Source organism: Haliotis rufescens, unplaced genomic scaffold, assembly GCF_023055435.1.
Source record: "Haliotis rufescens isolate VD_foot unplaced genomic scaffold, xgHalRufe1.0.p SCAF_15, whole genome shotgun sequence".
Classification (NCBI taxonomy): domain Eukaryota; kingdom Metazoa; phylum Mollusca; class Gastropoda; order Lepetellida; family Haliotidae; genus Haliotis; species Haliotis rufescens.
Window position 1 is genome coordinate 17,338,125 of NW_025963835.1, and position 26,721 is coordinate 17,364,845.

The window sequence follows — 26,721 nt, forward strand, 5'->3', positions numbered from 1 at the left end:
GGTACTGACGAGGGTAGATTTAAACTGGGTGGTGGTATTGACTGGGTAGATTTTGGAGTGGTGGTGGTACTGACGAGGGTAGATTTAAACTGGGTGGTGGTATTGACTGGGTAGATTTTGGAGTGGTGGTGGTATTGACGGGGTAGATTTAGGAGTGGTTGTGGTATTGGCGAGGGTAGATTTAAACTGGGTGGTGGTATTGACGGGGTAGATTTAGGAGTGGTGGTGGTATTGACGAGGGTAGATTTAAAATTGGGTGGTGGTATTGACGGGGTAGATTTAGGAGTGGTGGTGGTATTGACGAGGGTAGATTTAAACTGGGTGGTGGAATTGACGGGGTAGATTTAGGAGTGGTGGTGGTATTGACGCGGGTAGATTTAAACTGGGTGGTGGTATTGACGGGGTAGATTTAAGGATGGTGGTTGTTCCAAATCATACAGCACGAAATCAGAGGTGAAATGATCACATAATCTGAGACTGACTGATTAAGAGCTGACAGGGGTAACTAATACTGACTCAAAACGGTAGCTAATAATCCCCGAGGTGTTTGATTGAAGATAAGTCCCCGTACGCAAATCCATCTATTGTTGCCCCTTAACAATGTATTTAACTGTGAATGATGTCACGCTCGAATGGGGAACACATGCACAAAGCCTTGTCCGACCAGGAACACTCCGCTACCGTTGCCAATGCTAGTATTTGTGTAGCGACGGTCCGGTATGGTGGTGGCCTAGCTTGTGGGTCAGGTTCAGTCTTGTGTTCTGGTGTTGACTGTTTGATATGAAGTTTACATGACATTAAATATCACAGAAGATGAGTGTTAAGTTCAGGGACAGAGGTAAGTGTTCTCTCAAACTCAAGCAATTTCGAAAATGTCGTAATTTCATTATGTATAACATTATTTTGATTGTCTTAGGTATTGGTTGGAGAAATAATATAGAGTATATGTTTTGTTAAAGTACCGTGACACGTCATGAATGTAGAACATTATTAGACAGAAATACCTGACTATATATGTTTTTTTCTATATTTATTATGTTTTTTGGTATTTATTTATTTTATGATTTACTTGCTATTTAGTTATTTTATTATTTACTTGGTATTTAGTTATAATAAAATCGACAAAATCCTTTCCCTTATCATGAGAAGAGTGAGTGAGTATGATTTTACGCCGCTTTTAGCAATATTCCAGCGGGAGACACCAGTATTGGGCTTCACACATTGTGCCCATGTCGGGAATCGAGCCCTGGTCTTCGATGTGACGAGCGAACGCTTTAACCACAAGGCTACCCGACCACCCCTATCATTAGAAGAGTCCACTGTAGGATTCTGACTTTACAATAGTCATGTGTTTATGAATCACTATCAAATAGGACCCGTGAAGATCCCGGGGTAGAATGGGTCTTCAGCAACCAATGCTTGCCGTTAAAAGCGACTATGCTTGTCCTAAGAGGCGACTAACGGGATCGGGTGGTCAGGCTCGCTGACTTGGTTGATGCATGTCATGTGTCCCAACTGGGTGGATCGATGCTCATGATATCAATCACCTGGTTGACTGGTCCAGACTCGATTATTTACAGACCGCCGTCATATAGCTGGAATTTTGCTGAGTGCGGCGTTAAACAACAAACACACAAACACTATCAAATAGTAACAATACCAGGTGAAAAGGTGAGCGTGTCCTGCCTTACCGGCGGCTTTCTTCACAAACACAGGTACCAAAGTCGTCGTTATATTCTCTCTGCCGTAGCAATAACAACTGTAGTCATATTTATGTTTCTGCCTGTTTCTTGTTTTACGCCGCACTCAGCAATATTCCAGTTTTTTTATGGCGGCATGTAAATAATTGACTCTGGTCCAGAGTAACCAGTGGTTGATGTCATGAGCATGCACTGTTCCACGCAGTCGGCGTGCGGTGACACAATGTCACTGATCAGCCCATTCAATGTCGTCGCCTGTCGGCAGGCAACGGAGCATTGGAAGGCTATTCTAACCCAACTGGGCTGTACATGCATCCATACTCGAGTCATGTGGGACACCCTAGTGGTTAATGGGTATCGATAATAAGTTGTGCCAGAAAAAACCATGACAAAAATAGTTATGATTCTGACTGTTGACATAAAGAAGAAATTGTCCACAAAATTGTTTTTCTTTTTTTTCAATCATGTTTTGCAACTATAGCTAGAAAAATACCGGGGTATATACCGGCGCCGTCGGGTAGACTAGTGGCTAAAGCGTTCGCTCTTTACGCCGAAGACGCGGGTTCGATTCCCGACATGGGTGCATTGTGTGAAGCCTATTTCTTGTGTCCCCCGCCGTGATATTGCTGGAATATTGCTAAAAGCGGCGCAAAACCACACTCACTCTTGTGTATACCACCACTCTACATATTAATCTCATGCGATTAGATTAGATTATTTCCCTCAGCCCTGTTAGAAGAAAACAGTTATAGTCGTGTATTCCATTACGTAAGCAAAGCTTTATTTTTCCCGTTGTGTATGTAATACATCCTGTCTGGCCTTTATCGCCCGCAGCTAAATTATTGTTAATCTGGATTGGAGCATCCTTGATCATCCAGTGTGTTACATGTTTATTATGCCGTTAAAAAGGGGGCTTCTCTCTCTTGGTAGCTACCATATTCACACTTTATTTTTACTCTCTCTGTCTATTTTTTCTTGTCGTCTTTTTTTGTGTAGATTTTCATCTATGTATTATATGTTAAGTTATATTTTTCTGCACGCTTTCATATTTTTGTTGATACAATTACTACTAAGTGTTAAAGCCTAAGGCTCGCCCCGGTCACGTGGTCCCTCCCAGTTCATGTAAATACGTGGCTCTATACATTAGTTTAAAATATTTACAAAGATTAAAATATAGAAATATTGTCATTTTGTTGATCAATGTGACCATACGCCCTCTATATTACTACCCATACAAGAGACTAATGCGCTTACGAATGGCGCAGCAGAGGTCGCGAACTAGTCTAGATTTCTGCTATACATCCGGGTACTCACTGGGAAAAAACAATAACAAAGGCAACAACCAGTCCCGGGGAATTGCGTTAGATCAGTGCCCCTTTAAGGTAAATATACTGGACCAATTTTCCACCAAATTTCGTTCCGGAAGTGACGTCATCATATTCATTTTGTCTTTTCACTAACTTAGTACCGAAGGTTTCTCTCTCATGAGAGTAATGTGTTGGGGCGGTTATTTGAGAGTCCTGACGTTTGGATCGGGAGCTGTGGTAGCAATATATTCAAGATTTCTATATATTTCAGGGTATTGATCCTGGTGGAATTGAGATATATTACACTGGAAAATCGAAAATGGGTCGGTGTAGAACACTACTGCCCCACTCATGAAAATATTAACTTTGTAGGATCACTTGAAGAGATCACGCGAGTGAGTGAGTATGGCTTTACGCCGCCTTTAGCAATATACTGGGGGATACCAGTTGATATCAAATTACAAAAACCTTCTATATATCACGACAGAGTTGTAAGATAAGATACAGTCCCCTGCGTAGATAAAGTCCCCTGCGTAGATGTATGGGCGTATCTGGTGCATGACATAAGAGTTAGTCATGTCATACAGATAATGATATTCTTGTGAACTGTTAACCCAAAGATTGCACGGTTCGATTATTTCGAACAATAAATACCCCGGATGTGGAACGAGAAGTCTTAAGCCGGCACTATAATACCGTGTCCCTCAGTGGAACGCTGTTTAATGTTGTGTTTCTCGAAAATATAATGTAAAAACACACAAAAAGAAATGAAAATGATCTCCCCGTGTCCTTATTTTGTCAGGAATAGGGCCGGTGGGGTAGCCTTGTGGGTAAAGGGTTTGCTCGTCACGTCGAAGGACCTGGGTTCGATTCCCGACATGAGTACAATGTGTGAAGCCCATTTCTGGTGTCCCCCGCCGTGATATTGCTGGAATATTGCTAAAAGCGGCGTAAAACCAAACTCACACACTCACTCACTGATCAGGAATTGCCAATCACTCTTCTGTTCCGCTACAAGCCGATCGTCCTTTTGCACCAGTCGTGTCATCCGGGACAGGCTAAATGATTTACATAAATGGTCAAGTTGTGGTGGGTGGCCGATCCGCGTGGATACGTTAATGAAATAACACGAATCATTTCGCAAGAACATAATAAAATGTTTTATTTTCGGTTCGAATTTTCAATTTCGAAAACACTGAATATGTTAATAGCCTTTCTTTGTGGGCCAAGTTGCCCTTAGCTATTTCACCACTAAGACCATTGACGTCGTCCTATTTCGCAATTTACAGTCTTCCGCGGGGGAGTGGATCTGAGTTTGAGTCAACTAAAAGCGATACATTTCGCTACATACACTTACTATTTTGTGGGGGTCACGGGTGGCCCAGTCGTCTAAGGCGCCGCGATTCGCTGTGCAGAGTTGCGTCCCTTGGGCACGCCAGAAACCTAGGATTGTGGGTTCGAATCCCGGTTCGCCCCGATTATGTTTCTAGGTTTGTCAGCACCATACCCGTGCTCGTGGGTTTCACCGAAGTGGTAAACGTCTAAGACCTGCATCACTTCGGGCTTTCCTCCCACATTAAGCTGACACGCCGTGATATAACTGGAATACTGTTAAAAGCAGCGTTAAACCCAACTCACTCACTCACTACTATTTTGTGTCAACTGTGTTAGTGGCGGTTGCTACCAGTAGGGCAGGATGTGCTTACCCTTGCGGACACCTGGTTTCATCACTGATTTTCGGTAATCCATTCATAACATTTTCATCACTATGTTACCTTTGACGCCCAATGGAATCTGTTTGTGCGGATAATCGGGGGTGGTTTTAAAGACAATGGCATACATCGCACGAATTAACCTAGACTGTGCTATATATAGATCATCATTTTATTTTTATAAAAACGCAAAAATATGAAAGTCTCGTAGGCATACATCACACGAATCAACCTAGACTGTGCTATATATAAATCATCATTTTATATTTATAAAAGCACAAAAATATGAAAGTCTCGTAGGCATACATCACACGAATCAACCTAGATTGTGCTATTATAAATCATCATTTTAAATTTATGAAAACGCAAAAATATGAAAGTCCCGTAGGCATTTTATGAAAGTATGTAAACCTCGGCACATTTGCAAATGAAAATTGCTTAAAGGGAAATCGGCTTAGTGCTTAACCTCCTTATTGACTGCTCTGTTTATCCCTGATCGCCGATGTTGTACAGGATTATCAGGGTATGTATTGTATTAAGAGAAAAGAGAATCCTTCGTATATATCGAATAACTGTAAACCCGACTTAACTGGCGGACGCACAGGGATTATGGGAGCGTTCACACCTGCAGTCACCGCAAGTTGGGTATAAGCTTATGTTTTCTTGTTAAACACAGTATGTGAATTGGTTTCTTGGTATCAGTATGTGATTAATATTTTGATTTGTTGTTAAATGCCGCACTCATATTCCAGCCAAATCATCGTAGCATGTAAATAATCTGTCTGATTCAAAGAAACCAGCGGAGCAATGACCCTACGCCCCCGGGGTACGATGACACGGGGTTTCTTAGGCAGACATTAGCAACGGGAACATAGCAGAGCGAAGTGACACGCTATGGCCACCCGATCCTTATAAGTGGGGTCCTACCTCTAGCTGGGGCACTTGGGATCTACCCAGTCCCGAAATCCCCGGGGTTGCATGTTTGAAGGGAGGGAAAAAGAAGAGCGAAAAAATACTACCGACCATGCATTCTTAATACTATATTATGATAAATTAAATAGATATAGCTCATGCACAATCAATAACTGATCAATTATGGATATATTACCTACACATATACATACACCTTCCACCGTTAAGCAAAAAATAATCAGTCCGTCAGTGTATCGGATACTCTCAGCTGTAAGACAGGCAGACAATATCAGTATCACAGAGCCTGTACCTGGCCTAGTCAGCACATTGTACACACTATCAGTATCACAGAGCCTGTACCTGGCCTAGACAGCACAATGTACACACAATCAGTATCACAGAGCCTGTACCTTGCCTAGACAGCACATTGTACACACTATCAGTATCACAGAGCCTGTACCTGGCCTAGTCAGCACATTGTACACACTATCAGTATCACAGAGCCTGTACCTGGCCTAGTCAGCACATTGTACACACAATCAGTATCACAGAGCCTGTACCTCGCCTAGACAGCACAATGTACACAATATCAGTATCACAGAGCCTGTACCTGGCCTAGACAGCACATTGTACACACTATCAGTATCACAGAGCCTGTACCTGGCCTAGTCTGCACATTGTACACACTATCAGTATCACAGAGCCTGTACCTGGCCTAGTCAGCACATTGTACACACAATCAGTATCACAGAGCCTGTACCTGGCCTAGACAGCACAATGTACACAATATCAGTATCACAGAGCCTGTACCTGGCCTAGACAGCACATTGTACACACTATCAGTATAACAGAGCCTGTACCTGGCCTAGTCTGCACAGTGTACACACTATCAGTATCACAGAGCCTGTACCTGGCCTAGACAGCACATTGTACACACTATCAGTATCACAGAGCCTGTACCTGGCCTAGTCTGCACATTGTACTCACTATCAGTATCACAGAGCCTGTACCTGGCCTAGACAGCACATTGTACACACTATCAGTATCACAGAGCCTGTACCTGGCCTAGACAGCACATTGTACACACTATCAGTATCACAGAGCCTGTACCTGGCCTAGTCAGAACACTGTACACACTATCAGTATCACAGAGCCTGTACCTGGCCTAGTCAGAACATTGTACACACTATCAGTATCACAGAGCCTGTACCTGGCCTAGTCAGAACATTGTACACACTATCAGTATCACAGAGCCTGTACCTGGCCTAGACAGCACATTGTACACACTATCAGTATCACAGAGCCTGTACCTGGCCTAGACAGCACATTGTACACACTATCAGTATCACAGAGCCTGTACCTGGCCTAGACAGCACGTTGTACACACAATCAGTATCACAGAGCCTGTACCTGGCCTAGTCTGCACATTGTACACACTATCAGTATCACAGAGCCTGTACCTGGCCTAGCCTGCACATTGTACTCACTATCAGTATCACAGAGCCTGTACCTGGCCTAGACAGCACATTGTACACACTATCAGTATCACAGAGCCTGTACCTGGCCTAGACAGCACGTTGTACACACTATCAGTATCACAGAGCCTGTACCTGGCCTAGTCAGAACATTGTACACACTATCAGTATCACAGAGCCTGTACCTGGCCTAGACAGCACGTTGTACACACTATCAGTATCACAGAGCCTGTACCTGGCCTAGACAACACACTGTACACACTATCAGTATCACAGAGCCTGTACCTGGCCTAGTCAGAACACTGTACACACTATCAGTATCACAGAGCCTGTACCTGGCCTAGACAGCACATTGTACACACTATCAGTATCACAGAGCCTGTACCTGGTCTAGTCAGGACACTGTACACACTATCAGTATCACAGAGCCTGTACCTGGCCTAGTCAGAACACTGTACACACTATCAGTATCACAGAGCCTGTACCTGGTCTAGTCAGAACACTGTACACACTATCAGTATCACAGAGCCTGTACCTGGCCTAGTCAGAACACTGTACACACTATCAGTATCACAGAGCCTGTACCTGGCCTAGTCAGAACATTGTACACACTATCAGTATCACAGAGCCTGTACATGGCCTAGTCTGCACATTGTACACACTATCAGTATCACAGAGCCTGTACCTGGCCTAGACAGCACATTGTACACACGATCAGTATCACAGAGCATGTACCTGGTCTAGTCAGAACATTGTACACACTATCAGTATCACAGAGCCTGTACCTTGCCTAGTCAGAACATTGTACACACTATCAGTATCACAGAGCCTGTACCTGACCTAGTCAGAACATTGTACACACTATCAGTATCACAGAGCCTGTACCTGGCCTAGTCAGAACATTGTACACACTATCAGTATCACACAGCCTGTACCTGGCCTAGACAGCACATTGTACACACTATCAGTATCACACAGCCTGTACCTGGCCTAGTCTACACATTGTACACACTATCAGTATCACAGAGCCTGTACCTGGCCTAGTCTACACATTGTACACACTATCAGTATCACAGAGCCTGTACCTTGCCTAGTCAGAACATTGTACACACTACCAGTATCACAGAGCCTGTACCTGGCCTAGACAGCACATTGTACTCACTATCAGTATCACAGAGCCGTTCCAAGTAGCCGTCCAATCATATTACCCGTATATGCGACATCAAACGCTGTGCTAAGTTTGTAATAAGAGACATTTAGATTGCAACATCACAAAAAAAAAGCGATTGCGAATGGGTCCAGGGTAATAGTAATGGTAATAAAAGTGGCCGCCATGTTGGACAATACACAGCGCTTGGCCCTTTTCCTCAAATTGATTAGAGTGAGTGAGTGAGTTGGATTTAACGTCGTTTTTAACAGTATTCCAGTGATATCGCGGCGTGTCAGCTTATTGTGGGAGGAAAGCCCAAAGTGATGCAGGTCTCCGACGTTTACCACTTCGGTGAAACCCACGAGCACGGGTATGGTGCTGACAAATCTAGAAACATAATCGGGGCGAAACGGGATTCGAACCCACAATCATAGGTTTCTGGCGTGCCCAAGGGACATGACTCTGCACAGCGAATCGCGGCGCCTTAGACGACTGGGCCACACGCACCCAACAAAGTGATGAGAAAACTCCCATTCTCAAACATAAACTTACGAACGTCCCAGTGCTCCGATCGTTTAGCTGAACAGGGACCCGTTCCAAAAAGCGATTTAAACGCTAAGATAAACGCAACACCCCAACTTTCACGTAGTTGTACCACAGTCGTAGCGTTGAGATCGTGTAGTCGGGCCCCGTCCTGTCCTTCAAGAGGTTTAAAGGTTTCCATACTGCTTTGGTTTATTAATACCTTGCTTAAATAATCGCTTCCGATTGCTGGAGACTGCTAGTATAACGCCAACAATAAGCGTCAGGGGTTACCAGCGCCACTCTGCAACAACACACCACGGTGCTAACATACATTTGTTCTGCAGTAAGCATGCAGATTGGCGGGGTACGGGGTTTGTAGAAGCCATTTTTCATCTCATCAACCTGTGCCAGGAATTTACAATGTTCGCTGTTCTAACACATGTCGTTAACGGAAAACCGACGAAACACAAGGTGAAGATCCAGCCCCATGTGTATTGTGGTGAGTTCCTTGGCACAAGCTATAGACACCATGTTCAAGATACAATGTTTCTTGATATTGAAATCAGTGTGTACAACAACTGACCGTTTGTATTTGATATACATTAGCCGTTATGCGATGTTAATCAGCTAAATAGTTTAATACATCAATGTAAATATTCACGTAGAAACGTCATGCCAGGTAGGAACGCCTGAAAGGATTGTATTGTCCAAAGAGGAACTTTGAGGGAACCTTCGTGTGTTTCTTGTTGAACCCTGCATTCAGCACTAAACCAGGAGAGAGAGAGTGAGTGAGTGAGTTGGGTTTAACGCCGCTTTTAACAGTATTCCAGTTATATCACGGCGTGTCAGCTTAATGTGGGAGGAAAGCCCGAAGAGATGCAGGTCTCAGACGTTTACCAGTTCGGTGAAACCCACGAGCACGGGTATAGTGCTGACAAACCTAGAAACATAATCGGGGCGAACCGGGATTCGAATCATAGGTTTCTGGCGTGCCCAGGGGAAATTATTCGTTTATGTATTGTTTCATTAATCTTTATTATAAGAAAGCAGAAATACAGAAAAGGCGTTGGGTAAGTCTATGTAATTTAGGCAGCATTTCTCCGATAATACACACGTATGCATACATGTCGATATATGTACCCACGTATTACATACGGATGTCACTAAACTAACGGGGTAAGAAACTATACGCCTATGTTTATTGGTGGCTAAAACAAGAAATGGTTATTCGATGATGATGATGATGATGATGATGATGATGATCTGATTTGACAGAGTATCATAGTTGTTTTTGAGCTTAAGTGTGCAGTGTCTCGGCCGTTGTTTGGAGCCAAAGTAAGGTGAGGTGAAATAATGGGGTTTAACGTCGCGTTCAAGATTATTGCACTTATAAAGCGACGTGTGTGCATTCGTGCGTGCGTGCGAGCGTGCGTGTGGCTGCTTGTACTAGTCCGGACTTTATAGTGTTAGCCCACTGAGGTACCAAGCCGCAGTTTAACATGAATACCCACTCAGACTCAGTTTTCTGACTTCGAGCCGACCAGTCCTTGTTTTAATCCCTTAATGCCGAGCGCCAGATAGGGTGACAACAATAAGCGTCATAAAACGTATTTTTGTATGACGCGGTCGGCATGATCAAACCAACTGCCTTCACTCTCCTGGCAGACGCTCTACCCACTAGACCACGGAGGCGGTCTTCAACCTGAGTTGTAATGTGGAGGGCAAATATATATAGTCGTTATCATACCCATTAGACGGCAGCCAAAAGGCTATTACGTGACGTAGGCTCTGACACGAGGTCCACGTAATGAATGGGGTTAGCCAGTTACCTGATTGGGACGATAATACAACCTTTCTGTATGGGGTGCATGTCAATTGCAAAGAATAATTGTGTTCGAGATACTTATAATTGCAGGGTTTTCTTGAGGTCTCGTCACCCCCTGCCGAGAATTCACATAATTGAACTTAAGTCTAGATCTGCGTGATATTCTGATCCTGCGTGTTCCCGAAGACTTGAAGTTTGTTGGTTTTTGTTTAACGCCGCACTCAGCAATACTCCAGCTGTATGACAGCGGTCTGTAAATAATCGAGTCAGGACCAGACAATCCAGTGACTGACGTTATGAAAATCGACCTCCGCAAATGGATACGATGAAATACATTAACCAAGTCAGCGAGCCTGACAACCCGATCCCGTTAGTCGCTTCTTACCACAAGCATAATAGCTTCTTCCTACGACAAGCATGGGTTGCTGAAGACCTGTTCTAACTCGGATCATCATGCCCAGTATGTTATGAAGACTTACTGATGATAGTATTTTCAGCAGCAAAATATAAGTAAACACTAGCCAGTCCTATTAAATATTTTGTTTTTCAAGGCATATACGCACAGAATGAGAAGGCCAAATATGTAAAAGAAATTGTTTTAAAAGATTAAAACAGGTACCTTGTCAGCGATCTCTACAAAAATATCAAATGTTTATGTGGTTTAGTGCCTGAAATCAGTCTTTAAATAAAAGTTTTATATAAAATATAAATGGAGATAAGCATTTACTTTAATCAAACACGACATTCTATTCATGTTCGTTAGAAATAATTCCAAATTATGTATAAATTTGAATTAAGAAATAAAATATTTCCGACCTGAAATATAATAAATACATTAAATTTAAATTTAAGACAGAGATTTAAAATTTAGGAAAAATATCTGAATGGTTGTTTGTTAACCAGCCTTACGAATGTACAACTACTTCATAGCAGCCTGTATTTAATAGATTACAAATCGGTTAAACTAATGGTTTATTATGAAGGAAATTAACTACACCATTGAGAGTACGACGAGGCACTTGATCACCATGTCACAAGCAGTGCCCAACTGATCCTCATTTCGACAATCCTTATGTACTTGGGATTTGTTCCGCCCAGGAATCCCCATTGGGATTTTATAGATATATAATTGAACCATTCCTCTTAATATTTTTATCTTATTTGTTCGTTTTATTTTTTCACAGAAAAGGTTAACCCGGTGAAATTCCGGCATCAGGATGACGTCATTGAGAATGACGTCGCGGACGAAAGGAGGAAATTGGAGGGCGTGTACCAGTACCGCCACCTATCGGATGAAGACAGAGAATTGGTGGATTGTCTCCTCTTGGGTACTCTCTCAAAGGATGAGATTCCACGGCCCAAATCTAAGGTCGTCAAAATATTCATCAGCTCAACCTTTACAGGTATACTTGTTTGTTTGTTTGTTTGTTTGTTGTTTCACGCCGCACTCCACAGCAACATTCCAGTTGTATGATGGCGGTCTGTAAATAATCGAGTCTGGACCAGACAATCCAGTGAATGATGTCATGAGCATCGATCCAAGGAATTGGGACACGATGGCATGCATCAACCAAGTCAGCGAGCCTGACCACCCGATCCCGTTAGTCGCTTCTTACGATAAGCAAAGTCGCCTTTTACGGTATGCATGGGTTGCTGAAGACCTATTCTAACCCGGATCTAAAAGGGGCTTACAGGTAATGCATTGTTGATTAAAGAACATATACCACTGTGTTTGTAAACGTGTATCAGTAGTATGTCTCTTGTGCTGAGGCAGCCTCCGTGGCGTAGGGGATAGAGTGCTTGCCTTGAGAGCCGAAGAACGGTGGTTCGTTCCTCTGGCAGCGTCATACGAAAAGACGTTAAATGTCGATACTTGTTGTTACCCTGTTTGGCGCTCGGCATTTGAGATAAAACAAGGACTGGTCTGCTCGGAGTATACTGTGTCTAAGTGGGGTACTCATGTTAAACTGAGACATGGTATCTCAGTGGGCAAGCACTATAAAACCGGACTAGTACCAGCAGCCACACACACCGTGCATCTACTTCGCTATATAAGTGCGTGGCGGTCGGGTAGCCTAGTGGTTCAAGCGTTCGCTCGTCACTCCGAAGACCCGGGTTCGATTCCCGACATGGGTACAATGTGTGAAGCCCATTTCTAGTGTCCCCCGCCGTGATATTGCGGGGATATTTCTAAAAGCGGCGTAAAACCATACTCCCTCACTCACTATATAAGTCAATAATGCGGCGTTGAACCTCCCCTTTATGCTGTATCAGTAATGATGTAGTAGTACTGAAATATGAGAATGCTGGAATAGTATTCTGTCACCATAATTTCACAGCAGTAGAGATGTTTCCTCGTGTTGCAGACATGACCCAGGAGCGGAACGCTCTGGCTGAAACAGTGTACCCCAAGCTCCGACAGTACTGCAGACACAAGCATGGTTTGGACTTCCAGGTACGGGGAGGTAACATATGTAGGATGGGAGGTAACATATGTAGGATGGGAGGTAACATATGTAGGATGGGAGGTAACATCTGTAGGATGGGAGGTTACGCATGTAGGGTGGGAGGTAACATATGTAGGATGGGAGGTAACATCTGTAGGATGGGAGGTTACGCATGTAGGGTGGGAGGTAACATATGTACAGTGGGAAGTAACATATGTAGGGTGGGAGATTACACATGTAGGGTGGGAGGTAACATATGTAGGATGGGAGGTTACACATGTGGGGTGGGAGGTGACATATGTAGGTTGGGAGGTAACATATGTAGGATGGGAGGTGACATATGTAGGGTGGGAGGTGACTGATGAAGGGTATGAGGTGATATATGTAGGGTGGGAGGTAACAATTGTAGGATGGGAGGTAACATGTGTAGGATGGGAGGCAACATATGTAGGATGGGAGGTGACATATGTAGGATGGGAGGTAACATATGTAGGTTGGGAGGTGACCGATGAAGGGTGGGAGGTGACATATGTAGGATGGGAGGCAACATATGTAGGATGGGAGGTAACGGTTGTAGGATGGGAGGTAACAATTGTAGGATGGGAGGTAACAATTGTAGGATGGGAGGTAATAGATGTAGGATGGGAGGTAATAGATGTAGGATGGGAGGCAACATATGTAGGATGGGAGGTAACGGTTGTAGGATGGGAGGTAAAATATTAACACTCAATGCCAGGGTGAAAGGCGGGCTGTTAGTAATACACTGTTCTCTTCTTGCAGGCCGTGGACATGAGATGGGGAGTTCCCCCCGAAGCCAGTGACGACCACACGGCCGCCAACCACTGCCTCGCGGAGCTCAGACACTGTCAGGAGCTGTCGATCGGACCCAACTTTGTGGTAAACAAAGACAATACGAAATATCTGATACATATGATACAATGTTTATTCATCATATTTAGACCAACAGTGACCAACTCGCAGCAACTTTATCAGTCACCACACAGATGCACATTATATATTTTCGGACAACAAAATGTGAAAGCTTGTTCAAACGATGTACAAGAAAGTACTTGAATGGAATGTACTAACCATTGAGCTTAAAATATATGATATTGTTCAAGGAATACATCCTCATCTAAACTAAACATTCGGGAGTACTATTTTTGGAATCGTTTGTTAACACTTTAAACAAGGAACATTCAAATATTTACCAGCAATAACGTCTTTTCACACAAGATTTCGTTTTTTTAGGCTTTCGTGGGTCAGCGGTACGGGTCTTGCCCCCTACCGGCTGCAATTATCAGAGCCGAGTTCGAAGCCATCCGTGCAAACCTTGAGACCTCTAGTAAAGACGTCACGCTCCTAGACACGTGCTATCTCAAGGACCAGAACTCGCTCCCAGCCGTGTACAGATTGCAACCTGCCAGTAAAATAAAAGGTAACGATTGCAAAGACTGATTATAGGATCTGGTGAAACTGGACTGAGTGGAGTGGAACGCCACTTGAAAACATTTCAAGTTTTATCACGGAATGTCGGTTTATCATTGTTGTGTACCGCTCGCGAAACGGGTCCAGAGGTCTAGTGGCTTTAATTTAATTTAATTTAATTTAATTTCTGTCGCGGTTATATATATATTGTATATAAATAACGTCATACTATGTTAGAGTGCATTGTGACGTCAAAACAGCGTAACGGTATAACTGTACTCTTGAAAATCACATGCGTGAAACCGGTTGAGTAAATTATACAGCTCATCTTTGGACTTTTGTATTTTATATATAAATGGCATTTAGTAGACATTTGAGACTTTTATGAAAACCACGACCGTGGGGTAGAGCTAACACACCAAGGGTCGATATCAGGCTGAATCAAACCAACAGTCAGCCGTTCCAGACACGGCTAAGGGAGGCTACCACGAAATATGGCGCTTTCGATAAAGTTATTGATGCAGGCATTGATTAAGATATTGATAAAGGTATCAATACTGGTATTGATGAAAGTATTATAACAGTATTGATGAATGTATTGGTAAAGTTATAGCCGCATTGATAAAGGTATTGATACAGGCAATGATTGAGATATTGTTAAGGAATGAATACTGGTATCGATGAAGATATTGGCAACAGTATTTATGAATGTAATAACGGGATTTTGGTCAATGTCTTTAAAAGAATATCAATAAAGGCATTGATAAAGGTTTTGATACAGACATTGATTAAGGTATTGATCAAGGTATCAATACTGGTATTGCTGGAGGTATTGGTGAAAGGATTGTTGAATGTATTGGTAACAGTATTCATGAATATTTTGATTAAGATATTGGCGATTGTATTTCAAAAGAAAGGTTTTGATACAGACATTAATTAAGATATTGATCAAAGTATCAATACTGGTATTTACGGAAGCGTAGTAGGGCAACGGAGAATCTTTTTTTGTCTAATTATCTCCTACGTAGGACTTAGTATCTCCTACGTAGGACTTAGTATCTCCTACGTAGGAGATAGGAAGTCCTACGTAGGAGATATGAAGTCCTAGTAAGTCCTACGTAGGAGATACTAACTCCTACGTGGGAGATACTAAGCCCTACGTAGAAGATACTAAGTCCTACGAAGGAGATACTTAAACGTCACCGTGGCCCCACTACGCTGCCGTACTTCTATAGGTATTGGTGAAGGTATTGATGAAGGTTTTAGTAGAGGTATGGATTAAACTATTGATAAGGGTGTGACAATGGCATTGGTCAAGGAATTGATTGAGATGTGGATAAAGGTACTAATATAGGCGTTGATTAAGATATTGATACAGGCATTGGTACAGTGTTACCATTGTATATTTATGTTATGAAATTACTTTGTCTTGTAACACTCTTTGTCTTTTCTTTCAGAGAAGACTGGCCGCCTGTGGTGCAGTATAGCGGGGGACATACGAGAGGTGTTATTTCGGGGTGCTCAGAGAGCCGTGGAAGCTTCGGAACTCTCTAAGGAATCATTCCGACTTCTCAAATCTTCAGGTGTGTGCTGGGTGTGTTAAATCGTCAGACATCTATGATCGTTCGAATCCTGTTTCCCCCCAATTATGTTTCTAGGATGTCAGCAACACACACGTGCTCGTGGGTTTCACCGAAGTGGTAAACGTCTGAGACCTGCATCACTTCGGGCTTTCCTCCAACATTAAGCTGACACGCCATGATATGACTGGAATACTGTTTAAAACAGCGTTACCTCACCCACTCACACACCCACTCACTCCTGAGCCAATAGCCCCCAAATGCCCCCTATATGTTGTTAGAGATTACTTATGAGGACCGTGCAGTGACCTAGCTGGCCCCGGCGTGGTACATGCTCTGTGATACTGATAGTGTGTACAATGAGCTGACTAGGCCAGGTCCAGACTCTGTGATACTGATAGTGTGTACAATGTTCTGACTAGACCAGGTACATGCTCTGTGATACTGATAGTGTGTACAATGAGCTGACTAGGCCAGGTACAGGCTCTGTGATACTGATAGTGTGTACAATGTTCTGACTAGACCAGGTACAGGCTCTGTGATACTGATAGTGTGTACAATGAGCTGACTAGGCCAGGTACAGGCTCTGTGATACCGATTGTGTGTACAATGTGCTGTCTAGGCCAGGTACAGGCTCTGTGATACTGATAGTGTGTACAATGTGCTGACTAGGCCAGGTCCAGACTCTGTGATACTGATAGTGTGTACAATGTGCTGACTAGACCAGGTACAGGCTCTGTGATACTGATAGTGTGTACAATGTTCTGACTGGGCTAGGTACACTTGCGTCCCTTTAGGCACGCCAGAAACCTATGATTGTGGGTTCGAATCCCGGTTCGTCCCGATTATGTTTCTAGGTTTGTCAACACCACGCCCGTGCTCGTGGGCGTTAAACCCAACTCACTCGCTCACTCACTCACTCACTCTTGTCAAATAACACGTTTATATCAGCTCGTGACATGGGCAATTGATAATTTCACCTATAGGTCACTCAGTGAGACAAGGATGTTATTTGACGGAAGAGAAGAACCAATTTAGATTATCTGCCGAAACAGACTCCATTGGGAGTAAATGGTAAAAATAGCTTTGGAAATTATATGAATAGCTCACTAAAAACCCGTGATGACACCAGGTGTTCGCCAGGAGTCCTACCCTAACTTCCGCCACTCACACAATTAGCATTTAAAGAATGACACATATCTTTTACACACACGAATGTTAAAATAAAAATATTCTATGGGGTTCAGAGTATGAATTTAACATTAATCGTCACAATCTTACCTCGCTACGAAAGTCCTGAATATTTGAGCTTTTTGTTGTATGTCAATGAATAGTGTGTAATTGTTGCCAGGATTGTACCAATGGTAAACTTTAAGCCAGTATAACCTTTCCTCAATAGGCCCTGTCGTCTGACGTGTCGCAATTAGCTGTTCAGAGTTGCGTCCCTTGGGCACGCAAAAACCTTTATTATCGTCAGTTAAATCCCGATTCGTCCCGATTGTTTCTAGGTTTGTCAGCACCATAGCCGTGCTTATGGGTTTCACCAAAGTGTAAAACGTCTGGGACCTGCTCACCCTTCCACATTAAGTGAGTGAGTGAGTTGGGTTTAACGCCGCTTTTAACAGTATTCCAGTCATATCACGGCGTGTCAGCTTAATGTGGGGGGAAAGCCCGAAGTGATGCAGGTCTCAGACGTTTACCACTTCGGTGAAACCCACGAGCACGAGCATGGTGCTGACAAACCTAGAAACATAATCGGGGCGAACCGGGATTCGAACCCACAATCATAGGTTTCTGGCGTGCCTAAGGGACGCAACTCTGCACAGCGAATCGCGGCGCCTTAGACCACTGGGCCACCCGTACCCCCCTTCCACATTAAGCTTACAGGCCGTGATATAACTCAACTGGAAGTTCAAAGTGGCGTCACATCCAACTCACTCACACAATAAAACTGATAGAACGGATCTCTTTAATAATGGTTGCCCTATTAATTACTCGGGGTTTTACACAAGGCAGACATGTGCAACCAGTGCGCCCCACTGCATAGAAGGGACGCCGATAAATACAATATTGCATCCCGAGGGTCGCACAGTAATATTCATTCCATCAAATTCTTCACAAGAAATATATTGTTCCTGTTATTAAATTAAATTATTAAATTATCAATTTTTACAGTACAGTACACTTGACCAGGACCCTCATATTTTCAGTAAGGACTCTTGGAATTAATTATTGACCCCTAGTTTTGTAGGTCAAGGTAAAACCTTGCGGGTATCTCATTCGCCCCCTGCTTCTTTCAGTGACAGAGATGGAGATCTACGACGGTCTGATTAACATCGCCAGGGAGAAAGACCGCCAGTCCAACTGTCTGCTGTACTTGAGGGATATAGAAGGACTAGACACAGACAGCGATCCTAAGATCGTCCGGCGCTTCCTGGACCTCCATCCAGACACCTTACAACCAAACGAGACTGCAGCCAATGCTCTGACAGAGCTGCGAGGACGATGTACCAAGAAGGTAACCAACCAGAACATGTTGAAGATGTCCGTGAAGTGGGAGAAAGATGGAATATGTCCTGTCACACATAATGACTACATACAGACCCTGTGTAATCACTTCTATGCTACGGTGAAGCTCATGGTGGATCGGAACATGGCTAAGAGGAACAAACTCCAGGATGATGACCTCTACAATGAAGTGGTCCAGCATTGGACGATTGCTAGAAACAGATGCCAAACCTTTGTAGGCAGGGCTCCGATGATTCAGAGCATCAGGGGGTACCTAGAAGCGCAAACAGACCAAGCCTTAGTCGTGCATGGGGAATCTGGCAGTGGAAAGACGTCACTGATGTCCAAGGCTGTTTCTGTGGTCAGTGAAGTGGTGTCCCAGAACGAGAACGAGATGAAGATGGTGACTGTGGTCCGGTTTGTTGGCACAACGCCCGAAAGCTCCTCCAGCCACCAACTGCTGTATTCCGTGTGCCACCAACTTGCGTACATCAGCAAGCAACACAGATCCGATGTCCCCGAGGACTATACAAGTCTGAAGATGTACTTCAGGGACGTCGTACAGAAAGGCAATTTCAGTGGAGTTGTGATTTTATTCCTTGATGCTTTAGACCAACTATCGCCAGCAAACGGGGCACACACTTTGGACTGGCTTCCATCAAGGCTTGCGCCAAATGTGAAGCTTATTGTGTCCACGTTGCCAGAGAAACATGGTATTTTGGACAAATTACGGAACAAAATTGCCCATAACTTCTTAGAAGTGTCACCTCTTCCACAAACAGATTGCAAGCAGGTAATGAGGGCACTGTTGGAACATTCGGGGAGGGCGATTTCCTATCCTCAGTGGAGAATAGTTGAAAAAGCCTTTACATTTTGTACATTACCTCTATTCATCACACTCACCTTCCAAGAAGCCATTAGATGGAACTCTTATGATGATCTGCCACCCGATGCCCTTCTACACACAGTGGAGGCAAGCATCAACCGATTGTTCGACAGGCTGGAGAAGACATATGGAAAAATGTTTGTTTCTAGAGCGCTGGGATATATCACGGCTGCGAGGAATGGTCTCAGTATGTCTGAACTGGATGATATTTTGTCTTTGGATGAGGATGTCCTGAACAGTGTCTTCACCCTCTGGGAACCGCCAATCAGAAGGATTCCTTCCAATCTCTGGCCACGCCTCTACTTGGACATTTCCTCTTTCCTAGTAGAACAGGAGGCGGATGACATTGTGGTGCTGTCCTGGTATCATACCCAATTCGTCAGGGCGGCAATGTCAAGATATCTGTCAAACGTTGAGGAACGCATGCTCATACATAGAAACATTGCTGAGTATTATCTCGGGACTTGGAGTGGAACAATGAAAAAACCCTTTGTGTATCAGCAAAGATTGATGGCACGTCTGAAAAAGACAGACCCACACAGCGCAGCTTGCAGACATGTTCCCGAGCAGCCCCTGATCTTCAAAACCAGTGAAACGTGTGAGAGATACAACCTCCGCAAAATGAACCAATTGCCATACAGTCTTGTTCAGAGTGAGCAAATAGACCGGCTAAAGAAGGAGTGCTTTTGTAACTTTGACTGGCTGTATGCCAAACTCAAGGCAGTATCACTGCAGCAGATTCTAGGTGATTTCTCAATGTTCCACGACAGAGAAACAAGCTTTGTAGCTGATGCACTTCGTATGTCTGGATCTGCTCTCAAGATTGATCCAAACGCTCTTGGTACGGAGATTTCCGGGCGCCTTCTACCTCATATTCACCATTACCCAATTATCAGAGACCTTGTTAGACAGTGCGATCTGAGGTCTCAGCACCAATGTCCCCTGGTACCACACTTCCAGATCTATAGCGTGCCAGGGGGCCCTCTGCAGTATGAGTGGGAGATAGATGGAACAATCCGGTCAGCAGTGGATGTTGATGTCTTCAACAGCCCCGATGGCATTCTAATGACTGCTAAACCCTACTACAGCAAGACTCTGAAGGTATGGGAGTTAACCCAAGGGGAACCGAGACAAGATATGCAGATGCCCATTGGGGAGATACATCCAAGTAAAGATGGAAAATATCTCAACATCTTCTCCAGGAATCGTATTGTGACGATTTACAAATCGGATTGTGGGGAAGTCCATGCTTCTGTGGATTTTGGTTATGGTGAAGTTGCTCATGTGAACATATCCAACCAATACATTGCCTTCACAACACGACATAATGCTAGTCCTTGTGTTATAGACATTGCCAAAGGAAAGGTTCTGCATAGATTCCCCTGTAGGAGCAATGCAGTGGCCATCAGCCCAAACGAAAGATACATAGTGTTCAATGCAGACAGGAATATTATGTTGTACTCTTTGCCTCTAATGGAAAGAAAGTGTGTAGGTCAAGCCAATGATGAACCTATGCAGATTGCTTTCAGTGACGCTCACATGAAGTGCTATGTTCTCACCAAAACAAGACTGTTCCAAACCATCCATTTTGACGTTGTAAACAGAGTCTCAACGACTTCTGGCATAGTTGAGGATATGGAGATAAAGGAGTTTAAAATATCACATCTTGAGCATAGGATTCTTGTCCGGAGTTCCCGTTGTCTGTATCTCGTTGACACAGCCACAGAGACAATTATACATAGGCTGCAGAGGATGCCTCCAGGGGTTTTCGTGAAGACCATGACATCTTTCACGGGAGCTGGTTTCACACCAAAGGATGATCTAGTGGTAGCCTCAAGGGACACGTACATCGCAGTGTGGGAGACCGAGACGGGAACACCTATCAGACTTCTTCAAGCATCGGTGTCCCCAATAGTGAAGATCTTCACTTCAGATACCTTGAACAAGGCAGTAGCCCTACTCAGAGACAACACTCTTCAAGTGTGGGATCTGGACAATTTGGATGCTGATGTTCAACATTCTAACGAAGTCATGTCTACCACAGTAAGGTCTGTGGCAGTTTCATCCACCACCAGGAGAGTTCTATGTCATGGAACTAGGTACCCAGAGGCCAAAATACTGGACATTGAAACGGGTAATATTAAAGCTGTTCTCCAGCATACATGTGATTTGGAAGACAAAATTTTGGATTGTGAACTATCGCCTTTGGGCCTATTTGCTGTAACAAAGGCTCATCTGGCTGAGAAGGGAGAATATAGCAAAGGGTTTAAGACCATTCTCACTGATGACATTGTTTGGAATATGAGCACTCAAGAAAAGATCCACCACGCACCATCCAATAGGTACATAGTATTCAACACCATCAATTCCATTATAGCAGTTGTCCAGTGCGTGTTTTACAGTTCCATTGACTGGACATGCAACACATACCACGTGAAGGTGATTCAACCAGATGTGATTGAGGAAGAACAACCTGAATTCTCAATCCCACTGATGTCCGAGTTTGTGTGCAAGCCAGTCCTACTGTCTATCAGAGAGGGCGAGGGTGTGTTCCATACCTTCTATACAGTTCTGCAGTTCTGTAAGAAGGAACTACACCCTGTCACTAAGGGAGAACTGTCAAGGAGTTGCTATATGAGACTCTACACGCGGACTCTTTTGAGTAAACAACCCGATGAGAAGATCCTCTGTGTCAAAGACTTTCTGAAGCATGCTGATCCAAATGATCAGTTTGTGGACGTGCGGATCATTGATGGGAACAAACTCCTGATGATATATTCGAAGGATCCAGTCACAGCTTTCTTTGACAAAGAGACAGGACTGGTTCTCTCAGACGCTTCTCACAAGGCTGCTGTAGTGTACGATCCTGAGACGCAAACCATCATTCGACACCTTCTCCACATTGTGAAGCCAGACTCCCTCCTCAGCCAAACAGTTATCTCGCGTCTTAGTTCCGTTATAGTGGATGATCAGCTAAGAGTCTTTGACCATCATGAAAACAAACTGAGAACAGAGATCAAAACAAAGTTTGCCGACGGATGTCACAGGCTTGCCCTTGATGGTGCTTACATCGTAGGAATATCTCATGATCTTCGTTCAGTGATTGTGGTGCGGTCTGTAGATGGGGAACAAAAGGGTCGTCTGTTCATCCATGGGAAGGCAACTTGTATTGAAGTCGCTGAAGATGATCGGACAGTTGTGGTTGGATGTTATGACGGTCGGGTGATGATACTGAGCCTTGTTCTGGGGCTCAGTGATCCCGTGACTGAGTTAATTGATAAACTCCCGAGTAGAATCCCACTTAAAGGTCAACAAGAACCACTGGTCAATGGAGACATCAGGCACATGCAGCGGTCATTGCCAGAACTCACTCGACTTGCTATGAAGTTGAAAGAAGATGCAGAAAAGCATGAGAGACGACAAACATCGTTCAGAGCTCTTGCCACAAGTGTGACTGTACTTAACAAAGTCAGGATGAGATCCCAGGCGTGTTCTCTACAATGAAATCTTACTTCACTGGAATGATGATAACGTAACACTGCCAAAAGATGTTATCTTGTAACTTGAGTGTACTCGATCTAACATTCCTATGATTATTCCTGCCTGGCCTTTATACTATGCATTAGTGGACATCAGTACAATTGTGTCATGCCACCAGTGGCCATCAGGTCATTCAACAGTGGATACGAGGATCATCAGGTCATGCATCAATGGATATCAGGACAATTGTGTCATACACCAGTTGATACCAGGACGATCAGGTCAAGAATCAGTAGATGCCATCGGGCCATTCAACAGTGGATATCTGGACCATCAGGTCATGCATCAATGGATATGAGGACCATCGGGTCATGCATCAATGGATTTCAGAACAATTGTGTCATGTCATGCAGTGGATACCAAGTGGATCATCATTTCATGCATCAGTGATAATAGATCATCAGGTCATGCATCAGTGGATCCATTACCATCAGGTCAAGAATCAGTGGATACTAGGACAATCAATCATGTCATGCCTCAGTGGTTCCAGGACCCTCAGGTCAAGCATTAGTGAATACCCGGACTAGCATGTCATGCATCAGTCGAGACCATCATGTCATGCATAAATGGATACCAGGTCAATCAATCGTGTCATGCATCAGTGGATCCAGGACCATCAGGTCATGCATCAGTGGATACCAAGACCATCAGGTCATGCATCAGTGGATACCAGGACCATCAGTGGATACCAGGACCATCAGTTCATGCATCAGTGGAAACCAGGACCATCAGTTCATGCATCAGTGGAACCAGGACCATCAGGTCCTGCATCAGTGGATACCAAGACCATCAGGTCATGCATCAGTGGATACCAGGACCATCAGTGGATACCAGGACCATCAGTTCATGCATCAGTGGAAACCAGGACCATCAGGTCATGCGTCAGTGGAAACCAGGACCATCAGGTCATGCGTCAGTGGATACCAGGACCATCAGGTCATGCATCAGTGGATACCAGGACCATCATGTCATGCGTCAGTGGATACCAGGACCATCAGGTCATGCATCAGTGGATACCAGGACCATCAGGTCATTCATCAGTGGAAACCAGGACCATCAGGTCATGCGTCAGTGGATACCAGGACCATCAGTTCATGCATCAGTGGATACCAAGACCATCAGGTCATGCTTCAGTGGATACCAGGACCATCGGGTCATGTATCAGTGGATACCAGGACCATCGGGTCATGCATCAGTGGATACCAGGACAATCGGGTCATGCATCAGTGGATACCAGGACTAGCATGTCGTGCATAAATGGATACCAGGTCAATCAATCGTGTCATGCATCAGTGGATCCAGGACCATCAGGTCATGCATCAGTGGATACCAAGACCATCAGGTCATGCTTCAGTGGATACCAGGACCATCGGGTCATGCATCAGTGGATACCAGGACCATCAGGTCATTCATCAGTGGAAACCAGGACCATCAGGTCATGCGTCAATGGAAACCAGGACCATCAGTTCATGCATCAGTGGATACCAGGACCATCAGTTCATGCATCAGTGGATACCAGGAACATCAGGTCATGCGTCAATGGATACCAGGACCATCAGGTCATGCATCAGTGGATACCAGGACCATCAGGTCATGCATCAGTGGATACCAGGACCATCAGGTCATGCATCAGTGGATAAAAGGACCATCAGGTCATGCATCAGTGGATACCAGGACCATCAGGTCATGCATCAGTGGATACCAAGACCGTCAGGTCTTTCATCAGTGGATACCAGGACTAGCATGTCATGCATCAATGGATAACAGGACAATCAGGCCATTGATCAATGGATGCCAGGACCATCAGGTCATTTGTGGTTACCAAGACCCAAATGACATGCAATCTCAAAGCTTTTAGCAACACCTGAAGGGATCTTGATCTTTATCTTTCCTCAATTGTCTCTTGGCAAAACGGATGGTGAAGCGTAAACTATTTCCGAAATGTCAGTCTCACACAAGTTATGAAGCAGAAAAGGAGACCATACCATCCTCGATAGTCATTGCCCAACGGGAGAGACGTGACTGTCAGTAGCTGTAACGACAACAAATATCGCATTTACTGGACATTTCAACGTTCTCAAAATTAACATTTCGATTTCCCATAATTAGAATGAGGATGATAACAGAACTCGATCGGGCTTTTAAAAAAACCACAAACTTCTGAACTAGGCTCTGTCTAGTCTTACTGTGGGCCCATCAAAGCTGGCTGTGATACGCATATATATAACATAAGTGGTCGATTATCTTTAACATAATGTTTAATGTACGTGTCTTGTTTGTGAAGTCTGGGTTTCTTGTCAGACAGTAAACATTTTAGTCACTGCTACGAGAGGCCGAACCAGTTTACTTTGTAACAACACATCAGTTCAACACAGAATACTACCTAATACCTTAGTTTAACAAAGGTCACTTGTCATATGTATGTTTGTGTGCATATCTTAACTGTATTGTTTAGATAATGAAATATATGAATAACACATACGCTGTTTTGTGTGAAATGTTATTACATTTTGCAAAAACGAGGTACCAATTTGCATTTCTTGTTTTTTATTTAGGTTATGTTACGTAGCCTACTGGGGTACGAATAAATGCACTTTCCCACATCGGAATGTGTCTATTGTTTTGTACAGTTCCTTGGGTAGAGTTCCCAAGTATTGGGCAGTGGGGTAGCAAAGTGGTTAAAGCGTTTGCTCGTCACAGCGAAGACCCGGGTTCGATTCTCCACCGTGGTACAATGTTCGTGTCTCTCCAACGGTGATATCGCTGGAATATTGTTTAGTCCGGCGTAAAACCATAACCACTCACTCACTCACTCCATGCTCGTCATAAGTCGAATAAGGGATCGGGAGCACTGGCGTTTGTCAGACACAAAACCTGTTTTGCCTAGTGTTCGCTCGTCACGCCGAAGACCCGGGTTCGATTCCCGACATGGGTACAATGTGTGAAGCCCATTTCTGGTGTCCCCCGCCGTGATATAGCTGGAATATTGCTAAAAGCGGCGTAAAACCTCACTCACTCACTCAAACCCTGTTTTTCAGTCACTGCTTCAAGGCTTACAATTGGGTTTTTTCGAAGCAATTGTCCTTTTCACAACAAATCCAGTATGCCAAGCGAGCAACTTGTCCTGGAGAAAGGTTTCACCCGTGTGCCTGGCAGCGCCAAATCCATGTTCACCAAAGTCGTAAATGCCCATAACCTGAGTAAACTATGGCTTTCTTCCTACATGAACCTGACACGTCGAGATATAATCGAGGTAATTATGTTAAAGGCTCACTCACCATAGAACTATATATGTTACAGGAAATATGTATAATCAGGGAATATGTATAATCCCTGAAATTTTCAGGAATATATTTAATGTCTGATTCACTCAGGGAAGATACATAATCCCTAAATCTTTCAGGTATTATACACATTCCCTGATTTGTTTTTTTTTATTAAGTTTGACCAGATAAGAGCCTCAAAAGTAATTTCAGGGAATATGTCTAAAAAACTTGATGTTAAATAAATCAACATTAAATCAACATATCTGCCCTTGAATCCCTTGGGGACACAAACATAAGACACTGGGGTGATATATGCCCCCAAAACCCTTGGCAACACAAACATAAGACACTGGGGACATATACGCCCCAGAATCCCTTGGGGACACAAACATAAGACACTGGGGACCTATACGCCCTAGAATCCCTTGGGGACACAAACATAAGACACTGGGGACCTATA

At 43.9% G+C, this 26,721-nt stretch overlaps 1 protein-coding gene across 1 annotated transcript; it reads left to right on the top strand.

Annotated features, from left to right (window-relative positions):
- Positions 1-723: 723 nt before the first annotated feature.
- On the top strand, positions 724-25,600 carry LOC124138740 (NACHT and WD repeat domain-containing protein 2-like). Its single transcript, XM_046505587.2, has 7 exons — positions 724-838; positions 11,791-12,009; positions 12,973-13,061; positions 13,834-13,950; positions 14,305-14,491; positions 15,939-16,064; positions 18,362-25,600. The coding sequence occupies exons 1-7, from the start codon at positions 814-816 to the stop codon at positions 22,957-22,959; spliced, it is 5,361 nt and encodes a 1,786-aa protein (XP_046361543.2). The 5' UTR covers positions 724-813; the 3' UTR covers positions 22,960-25,600.
- The last annotated feature ends 1,121 nt before the right edge of the window (positions 25,601-26,721 follow it).